The sequence below is a fragment of the Condylura cristata genome, unplaced genomic scaffold (genome assembly GCF_000260355.1).
Source record: "Condylura cristata isolate star-nosed mole 26May11 unplaced genomic scaffold, ConCri1.0 scaffold00027, whole genome shotgun sequence".
NCBI lineage: Eukaryota > Metazoa > Chordata > Mammalia > Eulipotyphla > Talpidae > Condylura > Condylura cristata.
Window position 1 is genome coordinate 7,521,714 of NW_004567128.1, and position 18,235 is coordinate 7,539,948.

The following is an 18,235-nucleotide window of genomic DNA, read 5'->3' on the forward strand; positions in this document are numbered from 1 at the left end:
ACACAAACCTGTGGTCACATCTCCATGTATCCAGGACTCTGCTTCCTTAAGCAGCGCAACCTACTGCACTTATCATTTGTGTGAACTGGGCTAACATCCCGGGCCCCTGGCCCAAACCTATAGCCCTCCCTACATAAGGCAAACGAGACAAATTCAGTGTGGCACTGACGTTTTGCAGAAATGAACCACCTAACAGAAAGAAAAATTCTCCTCATAACAACCTTGAAAACCTTTTCAAAGCTGCCCCAGCTGGACTAGAAAGACCTACAGGACATGTCATCCACTGACTTCCTCTGGTACCTTGCTTGAAGAGTTATTATCCCACTGATTAACAGGTCATCACAAGCACAAACAAAACTCCAAAGGACTTGAAATGCAGTAAAATGAGAACTTTGCAATCCATTTACCTATCAGATGCTATCTGTCCAAGCTACTAATCATGAAGTTTTTTCTGGCTGGTCAAGAGCTGGAAACAAGCTGTGTTTCTAAGCAAACCAAGAAGTCGGGCCTGGAAGCTTATGACTACTTTTGCCTGTCACCCACCATTCTCCCTGCATAAAACCCCTGTTCTATGGGCATCTGGATGATAAGAGGGATGTAAAGACACATTCAAGGCATTTTAACTTCACACTCAAAATCTCACAAAAAACCAATGCAAGCATTTGATGCTAGTGTAAAAATCTTTAAAAATGACCCGACTTGGTACACAGACATCAGCTCACAATGATCAAAGACCGACTGAGTTGTGTTTCTTTTCCAGGTGAACTTTTTAACTGGTGACTAAGCATTGCCAAGTGATGGCACTGTCAACACACCGAGTAGCCGAATGATTTAAATAGAGAGTAAAATTAGGATGTTCATTTAAAAAAATAAGCACAATTAAACAGTAAACTTTTCAATGAAAGAGAAACATGAGAATGTCACTGTTAATTATAAAACCATGCCACACAGTACAAGCTTACACAGCACAAAGCTTGCAATAAAGATTTCAATGAACATTTGAAAAAAATGATGGCCCACAAAATGTGCTCTGCTTTAGGTTTTTATTTCCTTACTTATTTACTGCTTATCATCCAAACAATGAGCAAATTAGCAGATCTTGCTAATGTTTAAAATTCTGTCATTAGTTTACGGGGTCACTGACTTGGGTGACAGCCACTGTCCATTTTGTGGACTATCAAGACATCAAAGTTGTGCTCTGACAAGTCAAAAGCTATATTTTAGTTTTCTTTCCAAGGGTGATTCTGAAAAGCAGTTTTAATAGCTAGGAAACCTAGTGGGAACAGAATCTTCCCAAGAAAGAAGATGCTGACGAACTAAGGCTGAAGGGATGTCCTATTTTTAACAGACATGCAGCCCTGGCCGCTTCTGGTAACCAGTGAAGATGTTGTGAATCAATATAAACTTGAAAATGACTTCCAGCGCCTTTCCAGCATAGAGCTCCAGGCCACCTTCACCAGCCTATCACAGCTGGCACTTGAGCTAAAACTTCTCTGCCACCCCTGACTGGGAAGCATAGCCAGTACGTGACTATACATACATAACGATGACCACACATGACCCCAACGTTCAACACCACTTACCCTCTAACCATTGCCAAAGGCTTGCCAGTTCAAGGGGTGGAATCCACCAACAGCTCTTTCAAGACCTTTGACATTACACCAAAAGAATTATTTCCCTACTGAGACATATTTACACTGAATGAGAAACAAATACTAGTCCATTTCTTACAAAGACCTGGTTCGTGTGACAAAATTGAGCTAATCTACCTCTTTGCGACCTAAAAAGAGGACACTGGGAGAAGTTTCTCCTTCAGCCTTGCGAAGCTGTTCATTCTGCAATAAGACAACAAGGTGTGACTGATGAGAAGCTGTCCAGGGAGGTGACCCTAACTGCTCCCTATTTGCTTTCTCCACTGGCACAGTCACACGTGTTTGAGTTTCCAGTCTTCTCTGCCCATTCAAATCTGTAGAAGAAACTGCATCCAGAGATGAGGGGATGAGATAGAAAAAGAGAAGTCTATTAACAAATATGGAGTTCACACCCATACAACAAGAGTAACACATCACAGCTCAGAGCGTGACCACTGGCACCAAGGTGGGGCATGTGGACCACCACCAGGCTTTGGATTTCCTTTTGTTTTGGAAGGACAAATTTTTCTCCTGTGTGACATACCTTATAGGAATATATTCTTTAAATTGGCTGCAAACTAAGTAACTGAATCCTTTGGTTAAGCAGAATAATTTTTCTGCCTTCAATTTTTAGAATAGCATTTTAAGGGGTAGTTTCTTGAGCATGGAGGCCTGAAGAAATTATCTGACTCTTACAAGTCCACACAACAAGGAATTGCCTGCGCCAGGATTCAGACTCAAGCCTGTCCACCTCGCAGTCAGCATTCCACACCATCTGACAAAAATTTACAAAGAACACATCTTGGGATTCCCTGTGGTCAGGACAGCCTTGGCTCCATGCAACGCCATCACACTTCTCTAGCACAAGAAGTTATAGTCACAACGACCTCACGGAGGCCTTCTGACCACCTCAGTAACTGACGGAGGTGAGACAGGGTCAGGAAATCATGTTCAGAAATAATTTTGAAACACAGATTCTCAGAGTTGAAAAGAGAGCATAAAAAAAAAATCAGAGTTAATGTCCTTATTTTCCAGGTGAGAAGAAAAATTAATCAAGGTCACATAGAGATTTAGGGCCAGACACATACTCAAGCCTGACTTCATTCACTCCAGTTCTTTTGATTTGATACACCTCAGTGGACCTACTTAGTGAGGTAGGAAGGGATGATAATGGACCTTAGGGTGACTCAAAAATGCTTGGCTTGGGATCCTCATTCCCCAGACACGTTGGTCTTTTGAGAGTGTGTGGCCTCCATGAATGTGAAGGGGCACTTTTGGCCAGGCCCCAGATCTGCTGACAGCTAATGGGAATTACCATGAGGTCACGTGGATGTCCTTGAGGAGGCTAGTAAACCTGTCCACCAGGGGCACACACAGCGGGCCCAGGATGGTATCCCATGTGGGCTGCATGTACTCGGAGGCACGTCTCTGGGCATCACTCTCACAGCAAAGATAATCAGCAGAAGGCGTCACAATGTATGGGATGAAATAGTAATTCCCACTCGATGCCTGGAAAACAAAACCAAACACGTTTCACAAAGTAGCTGGCACAAAAGCAGAGCTGTGGATTCGGGCAGGTGAAAGCTGGTAGGACAGGAAAGGAGAAAGCACTAGAGTATGAACAACAACTTGTTCAATGTAATTATGAATATTTCAGGCACCAAATAGGAAACCACTCAATTTCACAAGCTTCAGCACAGTGACGTTTGACACAATTTTGTATTCAAAACAAGGTTGCTTCATTACATGACCCCCAAAACAGAGGGGCTTAACTGAGGGTTGCCACAGAACTGAGGGTTGCCACAGAAAGGTATATTTTATTTCATCACAGAAGGAAAAGGCTTGTATTTGATGGCTGAGCTATAGCTAAACTCCAAAAAAGGATGTGTGGATCAGTGAAGTCTAGAAGGTAAAATACCTGCAAGGAAATGGATTTATTTTCAAAAGGGCAGAGCCTCAAGGAAATACAGGACACCATCAAGTGCACCAACATACATTAACAATTCATGGAGTTCCAAGAGAAGAGAGAAAAGGGCAGAAAAATATTCAAATTGCTGAAACATACTAAATTTAAAGAATCAACATATGTAATAAGTTAAATAAACTGCAAGTAGGATAAATGCAAAGAAATTCACATGTAAAGTCTTGAAAGCAAAGGATACTTTATCATTCACAAAGGAACCCCAGTCAGGTTAACATAGGACATTTCATTCAGAAACAACGAAGACCCAAAAGGCAGTGGAATGGCATATTTAAAGTGTTGAAAGAATAAAAGCAGTCAACCAAGAATCTTATGTCTAGAAAAACTACCTTTGCAAAATGAAGGTGAAATAAAAGACATTTACAGGAAAAAGATAAACTTGCTAGTGGGCCCATCTTATAGAAACACTAAAGGAAGTTCTTCAGGCTGAAACCAAATGACACCAAACAGTAATTGTAATTCACATGATAAAATCAAGAATGCCAGGAACTCTAGGAACAGGTAAGTATTCTCTTTCCCTCTTTCAACTTCTTTAAAATACAAAGCAGTAAGTCTATCAAAGATATTTACCAACATAACTAAATATTCTTTAGTCTCCGTAAGAATTAGGTAAGTTGGAAATACAAGACTCCAACCTATTTTTATAAAAATGTTTTATTTCCAAAACAGTTATCTTGCCTGAAATTTCACTTATATTCTTTTAGCAAACCTTTTCTACCCAAATAGCAAAAAGTAAACTTTTCTCCCATCTTGTTCAAATTCTAAATAATCAAGTGTTAAAATGTAAAATTTTTACAAGTGCTTTGTATTGTTAGAAGTTGTAGCTCAAGTGGTCAGAGCAGCAGCAGCAGAGGCCAATAAAGGCTTGCCCACAGTGAGGAAGGGTTCTGAGCCTTCAGACAAATATTTAACCACAGGGGAAAGTGAAGTAAAAGAGAGGGGAAGCACGCACTCTGAAAATTAAGCAAGCTTAATGAAATTGGAGCCTTGGAAAAGTGAAACGCAGTTCCTCTGAGAAAATCTTTCATAAAGGTATAAAAGTTTAAAAATTTTACAGAAAGAAAGTAGGATTAATGACTACATTTCGAAAAGCAATTCATAAACTTCTAAATGAAAGCATAGGCTCTTGAGTTCAGTACTTTTCTTATAAAGAAGACAAACAGGCCCAAACATCTTCAAATGGTGGAACACATTCAGACTTGGAGAGACCAGAAATGAAAAAGGAAAATACTGATTAGCATAAGACAAGTTCAACAGCAAGGTAGGCTTGGATATTTGTAATTGTTACATTTATAAATGAAACACCTCAATAATCCAGCTAATTAAAACAAATCTAACAAAGGTACCTTAGTTTCTTACATAAAGGGATGGTAAGAACCACTATGCTAGCCACATAATATGTAAACCCTTATTCCAAACTTGTTTTCAAGTATTTCCAAAAGGATGATTCTGATAGAGTGAGGTCAGAGAGCAGAGTAAAGCCACCGGTCTCTGATACTGAGGGGTCATACTCTAAAGTCTTTAATTCCTAACTTAGGAATTGAAATTTCCAGAATAACCACCATCTACAAATGATCTCTACTACAAACAGATCCTCACTAAGTTAAAAAATAGGTGCTTTTGGAAAAGTTCTTATTACAAAAATTTGATTATGCCATCTCTAATGCTATTACATTTTAACGTCTAACAAATCATCTAGCAAATACTCATAATAGTATATGTAACCATTCTCCTACTTAAGTACTTTTTTCAATTTTCTTTACTGTATAGTATGGCGATTAACACCTTTGCATATGGCATCTTTGTATACTGGTCTTTTTCTAAGAATAATTTCTAAGGAGTGAAATTGCCAGAGCCAGTTTAAGGCCTAGACATGTGTGGCCAAGTTCTTGCCCCAAAAAGGTGGAGTAATTTGTATTCCTGCCTGTGTCATGCAAAGACTTTTCGTCTTCCTCTCAGCAGAGTTAGGTAGAGTTTCTCTTCTAGTAAATGGAAAAGTTTTACTAAATTAGGTGAAAAAGAAACACCTCATCAATATAGAAATAGGAGGTATCACCTCAACTCAAAGATAGCCAAGAAAAAAAAAAAAGATAGCTAACACAGTGGAGAATTTGAGTGGCCAAGGTTGAATAGCTCTACCCCATTCAAGATGGATTGACTCTGGAAAACACACTGATCTATGTAAACCTCAGTTTCCTCACCTTTAGGATGGGGGATTACCACTGTCAACCTCATTTGGTAATAGAGGCTTAATATGGCCTTGGCACATATTTATTGGGCATCCAGTAAATATTACTGTATTCAGTAGTTCTAGACCAGACCAGGAATTCTGAACCGGGGTTCTAGTAATTCTTGGTTGGGTGGCAGGGGTCTGTGAACATGAATGAGAAAAAAAAATTACATCTTTGTCATCATCCACCTTCAACAGAGAAGTAACAATGCCTTCAATATTACTTAAGATGATTTGCAGCCTTAATATTTTGGTAAATACATTTTACTGCCCAAAATATTACTGTGTAACTAGCCTCCTTCATTATCCTTATAACTTACATGTAAGCATCTTAAAAGACATTGTGAGAAGAGATCCACAAACTCTGCCAGACTGACAAAAAGGTCCCACAGTCTCCCCAAACCTAGCTGATATAGCTTCCCCTGAACATCAGAGTCCCTTCAGTGAGTTTCATATCTAAAGATTTTCATGAAAAGTAGCACAACTCCCATCCACAAACAGTCCAGGAAAGCAGAGCATGTCGGCGTCCCAACCTAATGGCCTACTGGGTTCAATCACGGCCACTGAACAAGGACACCTACGACTCGCCTGTCATCTGGTTGCTCTGAGGTGCCCTACACAAAAGGTCAAGGAGCCCAGAAGGCCAAGATGGAAACAAAAAATGGGGCCTCGTTACATCGACACTTACTTTCATTTATGGCTAGTGGTGGGTGGCAAAGTTGGTCAACAGCTTCACAAGTGATATAAACTCATTCTTTGGAGCAAGTAAAATGCTTAGAATTTATCCCAACAGACTTTATAATGAGACTTCCAGCTTGACCTTCCAGAGAGCCTTTTTAATAATGACACAAAAATTTAATCCACCAATAAATGGCTTCGTCAGAAGTAGGGAGAGGGGGCATTTAAGGCAGATGACGGAAGAGGTTTAATAGTACCCAAGACAAACTCATTTCTGAGCACTTAGGAAGAATACACATCTTGACTGCTGGCAGAAAGTGGTTTGTATTTATAGCTTATAACACAAAAGGGTTGCAAATCCTTATTGAAAACTGAATTTGAAAAAATCACAGAAGATTCCTCACAAGAAGATTCAGGGAGCGAATGAACAAACATTGGAAAATAATTCATAACAATGCACTTAACATGACCATGTCTGATAAGGTCAGTTTATTAAGGAAGTTAGTCCAAGTCAGTGCTGCGCCCCACAATAAATGATTACAAGGTTTAAGCTGTGAAGATACATTTCTTCGGTCAGTTGGTGGGGAATTTTTAAAAATCAGGACACATGTGCATTCAGGGAAACGCTTTTTTAAAAAAAATCAATGTAAATAGCATTATACATCACTACTTTTCTGCATTTATCTGGATGCAAGAAGAAAACAGATACAGAAGCAGAATAACAATTTCAATGGAATACTCAGGCTGCAGTGCTACTGGGAGGTAACTGTCCCTGCCGGAAGCACACCGTGCCGTACCAGCTGTGCCTCTGCAACGGCCCGTCTGATCTGTGCAAACAACTGAACGGCCACAGTAAAGTCCTAGAACTATTTCAGAGCTGGCGTGAACCTCCATGATCACCCAATTAACCATCTCATTTTATAGAGGAGGAAACGGAGACCCAGCAAGGTTAAGCCCAGAGATGAGCACAGAGCCAGACAAATCTCACGCCCTTTCCCCCTTCCTGATTCCCGTCACTATCACTATCATTCTGCCTTCATTCTGAAACACCCTTAAAGAGAGGAGGCACAAGACACAAAACCAATCAGATGGGTGACTGGCGAGTTCCACAACATGTGAGCTCTCCCTCAATGTAAAGAAAATGATGGGCAAAATGAACAATGATGTAAAATGTATACAAAAATAAAAAGAAAATGGGCACGATGAGACACCAAAGGTCATTCTGCTGATGAGCATAATTACATTTAGTTTTTAAATATAAGGAAGTGAATATAAAGTATTTAGCAGATTGGTGTTAACCACTATTGTTATTAAAGATTTCTTTACTTATGCATACAGAACAGGAGTACAGGCCAGAGATGCAGGGGTGGTGAGAGGATTCACCAGAGACAGAGCGGGGAGCAGAACAGGATGGACAAAGTACACTGCTGAGGAGGAGCAGTGGGAAAGACAGGAGAGGTCTGCTGTGCCATGTGGGTCACCTCTGGGGTAGGGATTGAACTTGCACTAAAGTGGCCACAGCTTGGCTTAGTTTCGCAGTGCAGCGCTCCAACCCGCTGCCCAGAATTAAATTTTTATTTTCACTCTGACACTGGCTCCATGAAGTTTGACAGTGTTATTCAAAGAAACAGAAATTCAGAAAAGTTCTGTGGTTGTTACCTCCAGAGTACTGCAATGGAAAAGAGAACACAAGGTCACAGGCATTAAAAAAGCAAAAAGGACCCAACAGAGGATTTTATAGGAGGTAGAAATAGAAAAGAGGTATGCAAACTAAATATTCAAAGGCAGAGATATATAAATAAATATTCTGTGTATAGAATTCTTCTCCATCTACTACAGAGGTAGCCTTTTTGTCTGAAATTGACTCTTCACTGGTAAAAGTGGTAGAAATTCTGATTCTGAACTCAGCAAATTTAAAGGATATGAAAAGGAGAAAGTTTCTGTCCTTTTACCCAAGTGACCCTAAACAGTCTGTATCACCTTTGATAATTTTGGATTCCAAGCAATACAACAGGAGACATTTTGTTATCTTAAACTCAAGCCAGGGAAAGACTTCTAGCATTCCAGACAATGTCCCCAATACTGCATCTGTTTCCCCAAGATCCAATTTACTGAGTTTATAGAGGGGGTTCTTTTCATTAGAACAATGAGTTTCCCTCCAATCTCACTGACTTTCCAGGAAAAAAAAAAAAAAACACCTAAGTCCAAATGGAAACAAGGTCCAAGGTACTTTTAACAAGTCCTTCTACACATTTTGGGTGGATTATCTCATCTTCTAGTAATTTTCCTGTGGGACAGGAAAGATTTCCACATGTCTTCTCTGGAGAGGCTGTGTACAGCTTTTCAGGTACCAATTCAATAGAGGAAAAGTATTTCTGAGCCTTGTATCAGCCTTGGAGAGACATTCCTTAGTTTTAGGGTCTACATTTCCCCAAGAAGTGATTTCATAGGTGCACAGCCCAGACCCCCCCCCCCCAAGGCTGTGCTGTGCAGGCTGCTGGGAAAGGCAGGAAGCACTCCTCTGGGTCACATTCCTTCCGGGGGGTGGGGGGAGTGTTTGCAGCTGTACAAAGGCCAGTCCATCTCACCCTAACTCAGGAGAACCCAGAACATCATTCCAGATGCAAAGGCCCCAGGGCGGGGGGGGGGGTCACTCACTCAAGGCTTTTCTAAGGCTGCACCCCAGTTTGACCTCTCCCTCTGCCCAGTCCTGCTTGCCTCCCTCTCTCTCCTTGGTGTTGGTGCCAGGGGTGTTCCTTAATAAATGTCTTGTACGCTAAACTCAGTTTCAGAGTCTGTGCCCAGCGGGAAAACAACCTGCAAAATATACTCCAACTCTGAAGGCAAAACTTTCCTTTTGCAAAGGAAAATGAAAACCAAGTCAAAGAATGCCGTGAACTACAGACACTACCAGACGAACAGCAAGTACCAAGGTTTAATAGGTAATGTCAGTCTCTCGGGATTGGATAGGTTTTTATTGGTTTCCGTAAAGGCATAACGACAGTGCTGAAAGTGGCTATTTTTTTTTTGTTCCCTCTTAAATAGCAAACAGTAGCATAAGAATTAAAAAGGCTGAGAACAATACACAAAAAAAGTCATTTTCATTAAAAAAAATTTATGGAGCTTGAAGGGATAATGTTCAGTAAAGTCAGTCAGAAGGAGAAAGGTGTCACTTCTATGTGGAATATAAAGCAACTAAACTAAGAGTCAGATAAAGACAATCTGGAAACCTTACCCTGGGTGCCCACAGGACAGGCGCAGCAGGAGCTTGGGGCAGTGGAGAGGGAATGGAGGAGGGGTAGAACAATGGGGGGGGGACACAGGACCATGGAGGTGGGGTGAGGGGGAGCTGGTGGTGGGCGTTATGGTGGTAATACCTGGTGGGGTATTCCGACATTAACTCAGTTAAAAGTAAGTATCTTAAAAATCTGAGAATTATATTTTTAACTCCAACACTGGATCAGGTGTCAAATGTCATCACCGTGTCATGGCTGCATCTTTTAAAACAAAAGGGAGACTAGCAAACCCGAGTGAGACAGAAGGACGTGGAATTACACCACACTTCTCTTCAGCTACTGGCAGGGACCGTCAAGTTCAGGCTGTACCAACTGGGGCACAAGCTCACACGCTCCTTTGCTAAGGAGTCCCTGGTGGGGAGCGCGAGGTCCTGGCTCCAGCTGGAAGAACCGTGGAGGTTCTGGGGACACTGACCCGGCTCTGCAGACCATCAGACAGCTGGTTCCAGGCGCAAAGGCCTAGTACAGAAAGAACAGCAGACACTTGCCTGCCCCTGCTCAGCCCCACACTCCGCGCGGCTGAGGGGCTGGAGCAGGCTGGTTGCTTGAGGGAAAGGGGGTTTCTCACTGCCCTCCTCAGAAACACAGCCAAAGATGTGCCTAGACGTTGCTGTGCGTTCTGTAGTTTCAAGCATTTTATGTTTACACCTAGGAGGTAAAAAAAAAAATCTGAAAATGTAATACTCACCGTGTTTTTTTGAATTACCATATCCTGAAAAGAAAAAGAAAAAGGTAAGAAGAATACATCGTTCCCCCAAGCAAGTATTTTGCCTCCCCCACATTACATAGCACCCAACGCAGAGCAAGAGTTAATAGTTTGAAACTTCTCTCTGCAAAAGCTTCCCGTAGCCTCTCAGAACTATAATATCCTAATTCTGAGGTTTATCATAAAGGCTGCGCTTTGGAACTATGTGGGGAGGTATCTAAGTTCATAAGGATTCTCCCCTAGCAGTGGCAAGGGTTTTGGCTGAAACTATTTTAGGTTCAGGTCGGGGGTTCTGAGTGTCCTGTACCACCTTGTGTTCCCAGTGAAGACAAGTGATGGCAAGGAAGGGCATGGGGAGCACCAGGGGTCCTTGGGTAAGGAACCGTCTCGTGACTCAATGTGATGGTGACAGACCACTCGGGGTGCCTCCCCACAAGAAGGCTCACGGTTCCTGACACACCTCACTATAATCATCTAGGTTTCAAATTCAACAGCCACCACAGCCAGTTACTGTACCAGTTATGCAGCCAACACTTGCTGAAAAAAGAAACCATAATTAAACAGCTGCCCCATAAAGTGTATTTTAAGTCTCGAGATTTCTGTTTTCTAATTGCAAAAGCAGGTTGCTTCTGCTGGCACTGGATAGAATCGACTACCTGTTTCCATTTTAGGAAAATTCTTCCCTATCGTTAAAAATTAAAATTTGGCCCTCCGTGGTGGCACAGTGGGTAAAAGTGCAAGTGAGCCACAGACACCTCAGTGCAAGTTTGATCCCCATCTGCCCCAGAGGTGACCCACATGGCGTGGCAAACCTCTCCTGACCCGCCCGCTGCTCCCCTCAGCAGTGTACTTCGTCCATCTGCCTGTTCTGCTCCCCACTCTGTCTCTGGTGAATCCTGTTATCGCCCCTGAACCTCTGGCCTGTACCCCAGTTCTGTATACATAAATAAATCAATCTTTAAAAAAATTAAAACTTATGCAGGTTATGGGACTCCATAGAGGCATTCACTAAAGCACAGTTGAAAAAAACAATGTACTGAACTGGGGGAAAATATCCTAAGTTGAAGTTTCTCATCAAAATGTAGTTCAATAATTTACACTGACATATTTCCTAATTGTAGGTATTTCTTTTTTTTTAAATATTTATTTATGCATACTGAACCAGAGGTGCGGGAGCTGAGAGGATTCACCAGAGACAGACTGGGGAGCAGAACAGCAGAACAGGCCAGCTGATGAAGTACACTGCAGAGGGGAGCAGTGGGCAGGTGAGAAGAGGTCTGTCGTGCCATGTGGATCACTTCTGGGGCAGGCAGGGATTGAACTCATGCTGAAGTAGCGTTAGCTTCTTTAGTGTTGAGCTTTAACCCGCTGCGCCACAAGGGAGGGCCTAATTGTAGGTATTTCGAAGCATTGCTGTCTTAGTGAAAAATCAGCAGTAGAAAAAGAATCCATTATCTAAATACCTCAAGTAATTTAGACAAATTTACAGCCTTTGGAAAACTATTCAACAATGTAAAGTATTACAATAAAACAACCTTTTTACTGTCACATTGCCTTATTAATACCTTCTTAAACCACAGCACTGCATTATAATTACAGAGGACACAGTCAGCAAAGTTCAGATGATCTAGAACCTGTACAGGCTACACATGTGAATGAGGTGGTAGTTACACCAGGAAATAATCCAAGATTATTAAAGAATCAGAAAATATGGTTAATCTTAAATCTCAAGAAACACAAACAAAAATGTCCAACTTGGCCATTACAAAATCATGCTATTTAAAGACTAGTTATCTTTAATGCTAAGGGAGCTGGACATTTTGAAATAATGCCCATAAAAGCTACCTCAGAACCACGGGTTCTCACTCCTGGCTACACATTTGGGAGAGTATTAAAAAAAAAAACAACCCCTGGATGCCACTGGCCCGGGTGTGGCCTGTGGCCTGGGTACCAAGGTATTTATAAGCTCTCCAAATGACTGTCAAGGGCAGTCAAGGCTGAGGAACACTGTGTGGATAGACTAATCCTTTATTGCTGACATGATTTAACACAGACCAGCTTTTTCAGACCAGTGTTAAGATAGTCAACAATATTATTACTTGAATTTTACAGTAACTCACTTAGACATTCATTTTATAAACATGAACAATTTTTGTAAGTATTATGCTACTTCAAAATGCTTGCTACAGAGTTGCAAAAATACATTTAAAAAATTCTCAGTAATTCTGAGTTGCATGAACACTCCAGATTTCAGGCTTGCTATGCTTTAAATGGAAGGGGGGAATAACAGACTAAATACTGATTATACCTATGCTAAAATGTTCTGCCCATTTTGGCACTGTCAAATGTCTTCAAATTATTATTCAAGTTCAGAACTGATTTTTTTTTTAAATGTACAGGTCTAGATCAAGTTGCCCATGAAAAGATTCAGGGTGGTGTTTGCTTCAAAAGAAACTAGAGGAGTATTTTGCCTTTGCTTCGCCCATGAGCCTGGAGATGTCCATGTTGCCCACGCACATCTGTACCGCTGAGGCTCACAGAGCGGCCAGGAGTCATCGGTGGGAGTCACAGCCTGGAGTGCAAAGGAAAGAGCTGCACACAAATGCTGCTCTCCTCTGTTACACTACACGCACAGAAGTGAACACACCACTGCTTCCCCAGGGCAAGGCAGCAGGAGAAGAGGAACCCCGCCCTTTACCTTCAGCGAAAGAGCAGTGTCAGCATCCGTGTCGTGGTAGAGGATCACATTATTGGCCATATCAAAGCTCTCACGAACTCCCAGATGGTAGAAGAGTGAAGGCTGTCTGGAGACATCACTCATGTCCACCACAGCAACATCTGGGATGGACAAAGGGAGATCAGGGTGGGGATGGAAGAGAGCTGTTAACGTGATCTGCTTTCTGACAAGCACCAGGTATGTGATCTAGAACAAAGGCTACACATGCAATCTGTATTTCTGCCATCAGCTTTTTAGGCAATGCAGAAATGAGGAATGATCTGATTATAACTACCCATGGGCTATAGAAGAAAAGCACTAAAACATTAAACACGAACCAAAGTACTTTCTTTCTCAAAGTGCTGGGAATGTACCCTCTCTGAAACATTGATGATGGATGTGTTTTTGTCATTATTATTAGGAGATATCACATGCAAAGACTGCAGTAGCTTACACATGAAGTATAAGGTCAAGTGGAATGAACCATGCAGCTATTACGCAGCCCAAGGTAGCAAGAGTGAGCTGTACTGTGGCACCCCGCGCCTCTCCCTAACCATGTCTCCCTGTCCTTCCTGTCCTGATGATGTGTTCATATCAGTGCTTGCCAAAGTGTGTACATGCATCTTACATATACTACCGTATGAATTCCTAAACAGTTCAAATTTCCCACATCTTTGAACTCTATACATAAATAGCTGCTCCTTGGACAACGGGTTTGAACCGCACATGTCCACTTACATGTGGATTCTTTTTCTGTCCCTAAGGACATCTGAGGATTCAGCCAACCTATATTCCCAGCTGGTTGACTCTGTAAATACAGAACCCGTGGAAATAGAGGCCTGGCTAAGAGAGACTTGAGCATCTATGGATTTTGGTATGGGGGCAGAGTTGTCCTGACATCAAACCCCTGGAGAGCATCTAGGGATCTAATGCCCCTCGCCCTGCCCTGTTCTAGAGCCAGCTATAGTATCACCCCACATGTACTCTCTGACTTGCTGCCTTTCAGTGACAGGCCAGTGTATTTGTCTGGGTCTAGTTCATCCATTACCATGGCAGCACAGCATTTCGTTCTGTATGGGCTAGACTGCAGTATCTTTACCCATCCTGTCTGGAGACACCCCGTTCATGTTTCTTTCTCCTACTTCTAACAGGTATAACGATTATTTCTGCACTGCGTTCCTGGTCCCCAAGTCTGCCAACTTGACAATGAGGCTCAACTGCCCTCATAGCTGTGTCCTGGAGAGACCTATTCAAAACAGGGAAGGAGCCTATCATGGCATCAGGAAAAGCTGACACTTGGCTAGTAACAGTGAACGCCATTTAAAAACTCCTCTGTGAAAGAGCAAACTCATTCGGTCCAAATTTGATTTGACTTCCTCTTCATGTGCATAATTTTGGCAAGTAATGTCCAAACTTATGTTGGCCCTGCTGTGACTCATAGAAAGTAAGTGAAAATACCAATGAAAGAACAAAGGCGGGGGAAGAGGTGGTGGTGAGGAGGGACTAAGTGCCTAGGCTGCCGCCCCTTGCAGAGGCAGCGGGGACCAGAGCCCAGCACAGCACACTCTGGGGTGGGCCTTTCAGCCTCACCAATGGGTTTCCCAGTTAATGCCAAGCACTGTGGTGGGTAGCAGGCACAGAAGTATGAAGGTAGAAGCTCTTACCTCAAAAACATGCAATATAGTAGAAGGAACCAGAAGTAAGTGGTAGGTGGAATCATGGTGTATGTGGGCAGGGGGCAGCTACGCTGAGGGAAAGAGCAACAGAGGCAGCCCCAGGAGGACAGCTGTGCCACACTAGGGCAGAGGGTGCTTGCGGAAGGCCTGCAGGAAGTGATGCTGCCTGGGACCCCTGGGCCCAGAAGAGTTAGGTGGGCGACTCAGGGTGAGGATGGGGAATGGAACACAAAGAACGTCCTAAAGAGAGAAGACAGCAAATGCAAAGGAAAGGGGCAGTGGAGACGTGCAAATAATGTTACTTCAGACACTTTCAGGGGACCCGAGCACGCAAGACCATGAGCCCGACACAGTTAGTAAATTCCATGCAGTGAAGGGGTCTCAGGGCTGTGTTAAGAGAGCTGGATTCTTAAGACAATGGGAAACCTATGGTAGGGGGTTGCTTTTTCTATTTTTATTATGGAAAATTACTAATACAAAAAGCATGGAGAGAACAGTCTGATGGGGCCCCTGAGTCCCCTTACCTCCCTCAGCAACTGTCACCTCATAGCCAATTCTGTTTCATCTCCACTGCCATTCACAACACCCCCCTCTTCATACGATTCGGAAGCAAAGCAAAGACATCATTGAGTACTGAAGTGTTTCAGTATTTATTGCTAAAAGATGAGAATTCAAACAAACTAAATAACCATAGAGTCAACTTCTCACCTAAATATACAAATATATAATGAGGCATTTTAAACAGGAGACTGTCATGTCCAAGTGCCCCTTTTAGAGGTAGTCACCAAAGAAAGGACAAATATACATGCCGAGAGGACACTTACAACCCAGCCTGGCTAAGTGATCTCAGATGGTGATGGTTCCCCAGACTGTGCTCGGAGTCAGTCACACTGCAGCTGAATAAATCAGACATTCTGCCTGTAAGATTGGTCCCTGGACTCTTACCTGCTGGAAGGAGAAAGAACGTGTTTCGCAGTGATGCTGTTAAGGAGCAGAAACATAGCCACTACCATCAAGGGCACGGGGACCAGGCTCTAGACACTAGAGCAGAGCAAAGCAAGGGCCAAGGAGACTGGTGCGCAGGGTGGGGGGATGTGGGTGAAGGACAGCAGCCCCCCCCTACTCCCCACTTGGTGGAGCAGTTCTCTCTTGCCAAATAAATTCAGTTTTAATCTGGAGACACGAGTTTTTTTTTTTTTCCCCTTTGACTTCTCAACATTCCGTGCTGGGACCTGGCACAGATCTCACTGCCTCCGCTAAGGAGCCTTCCCCTGGCTCCACCACCAAGGGATGGCAAAGAGGCTTGCCAGGGTCTAGCACAAGGCAGATTAGTATTGCTACTCAAAAAATGCTGGGCAACTCATGTTCAATAGGAAAATGATCTCAAGCCTCAAGCTGAATTTTCTGCCTGATGTCTGTCACTCAGGCCAGTACACCAAGTTCATTTGGAAGATATATACGACGGTATTGAACCAGCTTATTTTTAGAAGTTCTACGGCACTAATTTATAAATGCTAAATATGATGAACACCAGACTGGAACGTTTAAATATACACGAGAAACTGAGGGCTTTTTACCTAAAAGCTTCAATCATCACAATGATCACTGGCTTTGCCATTTACAAAAACTTCCAGGCAGCAAAGTTCAATTTCAGAACCACCTTGTGAGAGGTCTGTAGGTGTGAAAATAAACCCCCAAGAGAGTAAGAGCCTTGCCCGAAGTCAGTGAGCTCACAAGAGAGTCAGGGCTGGGGCTGAGCTTTCCTGCTGCCAAGTCCTCTACCTTCCCGACGCACTGTCTGAGGTTTGGCCATGCAGAGGCCAGCCATGCATTTATCCAGACACACGGAAGGCAAACCCACCAGATAAAAAGGAAGTGCTCAAGTGCAGATTCGCACCCCCATACACAGCCAGCGCTCCTAGCCAGCACTACCTCCTGGCTCCCGGGGCACAGGGCAGACTCAGGGCGTCTGTGCGGTATAAACCCTTCTCCCAGTGGGAAACCCACCCCCTGCCTCCTTGGGCTCACAGACCTTGAGTGGTGCCACATCAGGGCCTGCACAAAGCCAAGGCACCCATGAGATCTCCCCTCACCAGGCAAGTGCTGAGTCGCATACTGGCGTGCCCTTCACATGGTTTAAGGATAGATCACAGGGCTCTTACACACTAGTATGAAATAGGTGAACACTGTGTAGGATTTTAGTTCATTAAACACCTTTGAACACTACCTTCAACGTTATTTTGTGAAACGTTTGTAAGTAATAAGAAAAACCTTATTTTTTTTGGTGTACTACACAAGTATCTGATTTCCATCAGTAAACAAAATGCTATATGCTATATGAGTTACCATACAGTAATTCTGCAATCACGCCAGTTCATATCAGTCTTTAAATATATTCCAGATTATCCGTGAACCTATCCACTGCAAGCAGAAAAAGTAATGAACATAAACCAGGCTGCGTGTGACTAAAGGAAGAGAGTTAGCTTTTAGAATAATTTTCCTACTAAAGATATTTTTTAAAATCTGACTGGACTTAGTACATTCAAAAGCACCTAAGAACAGAAAAGGCCAGATTTACTGGACAGAAAGTACCTCAACTAACACCACCATAATTCAGATCTTAGTTTGTTGCTTCTCATTTCCCACATACCTGACACCTCCTCTTCCATGTCACCCTATACTTCCAATTCTGGGTGCTGAGCTGAATACACCACCGCAATCCTTTCATCTTCATCACCTGAAGGCTCCTCTTTATCTTCCTTCCATTCTTTCAAAAAGGGATCTGCTGTCACACGGTGGGCTGGGGCAAAACTTTTCGACGCATTGCACTGAAGGCCTTTCTGACTAGCAAGTAATGACCCCTTAACAGTCCCTTCTCCTAAAAGGCCTGTGTTGCACGCTGCCTTCGAGATGCGAGCTATTTCCGAGATGAGGAGAGCCTGATGTACTGCTACAACACTACAAACTCAAGAGGGGACCGCTGAGCTTTTCTGCTCTAATGACTAAATTGTAGGAAATGGCCCCTGCCTTTATTAATTTGCTCTCTAACGTCTCATTAAAATGAATGTCAGTGAACACAAGAGGACCAAGACTCTTTGCATCTACCTCAACCATAATACCTCCATTCTTTTCCATAAAATCAACTGCTCCTTCCTCATCACCACCAGGCCCAGGACTCCTGCCTGACAGCGACGTCACCCACACTGCTCTGCACTCTGAGCCTGCCTGAGGGGAGTGGAATGCAGTTCACTTGCTGATAGTGGCGGTGACTCACTGCTGATATGGGGCCAATTCTCCTTGTCCTGCTGCCCTTTAATGCTC

General features: G+C 43.0%; 1 protein-coding gene across 1 annotated transcript in view; it reads right to left on the reverse strand.

Annotated features, from left to right (window-relative positions):
- The window catches only part of MAP3K15 (mitogen-activated protein kinase kinase kinase 15), a 78,930-nt gene that overhangs the window by 47,080 nt on the left and 13,615 nt on the right, over positions 1–18,235 (reverse strand). Inside the window, exons 3-5 of the mRNA XM_004690080.2 lie at positions 13,221–13,360; positions 10,505–10,528; positions 2,947–3,140 (exon numbers count right to left, since the gene is read on the reverse strand). Coding sequence (XP_004690137.2) covers positions 2,947–3,140; positions 10,505–10,528; positions 13,221–13,360 — 358 coding nt within the window. The remainder of the gene's footprint in view (positions 1–2,946; positions 3,141–10,504; positions 10,529–13,220; positions 13,361–18,235) is intronic.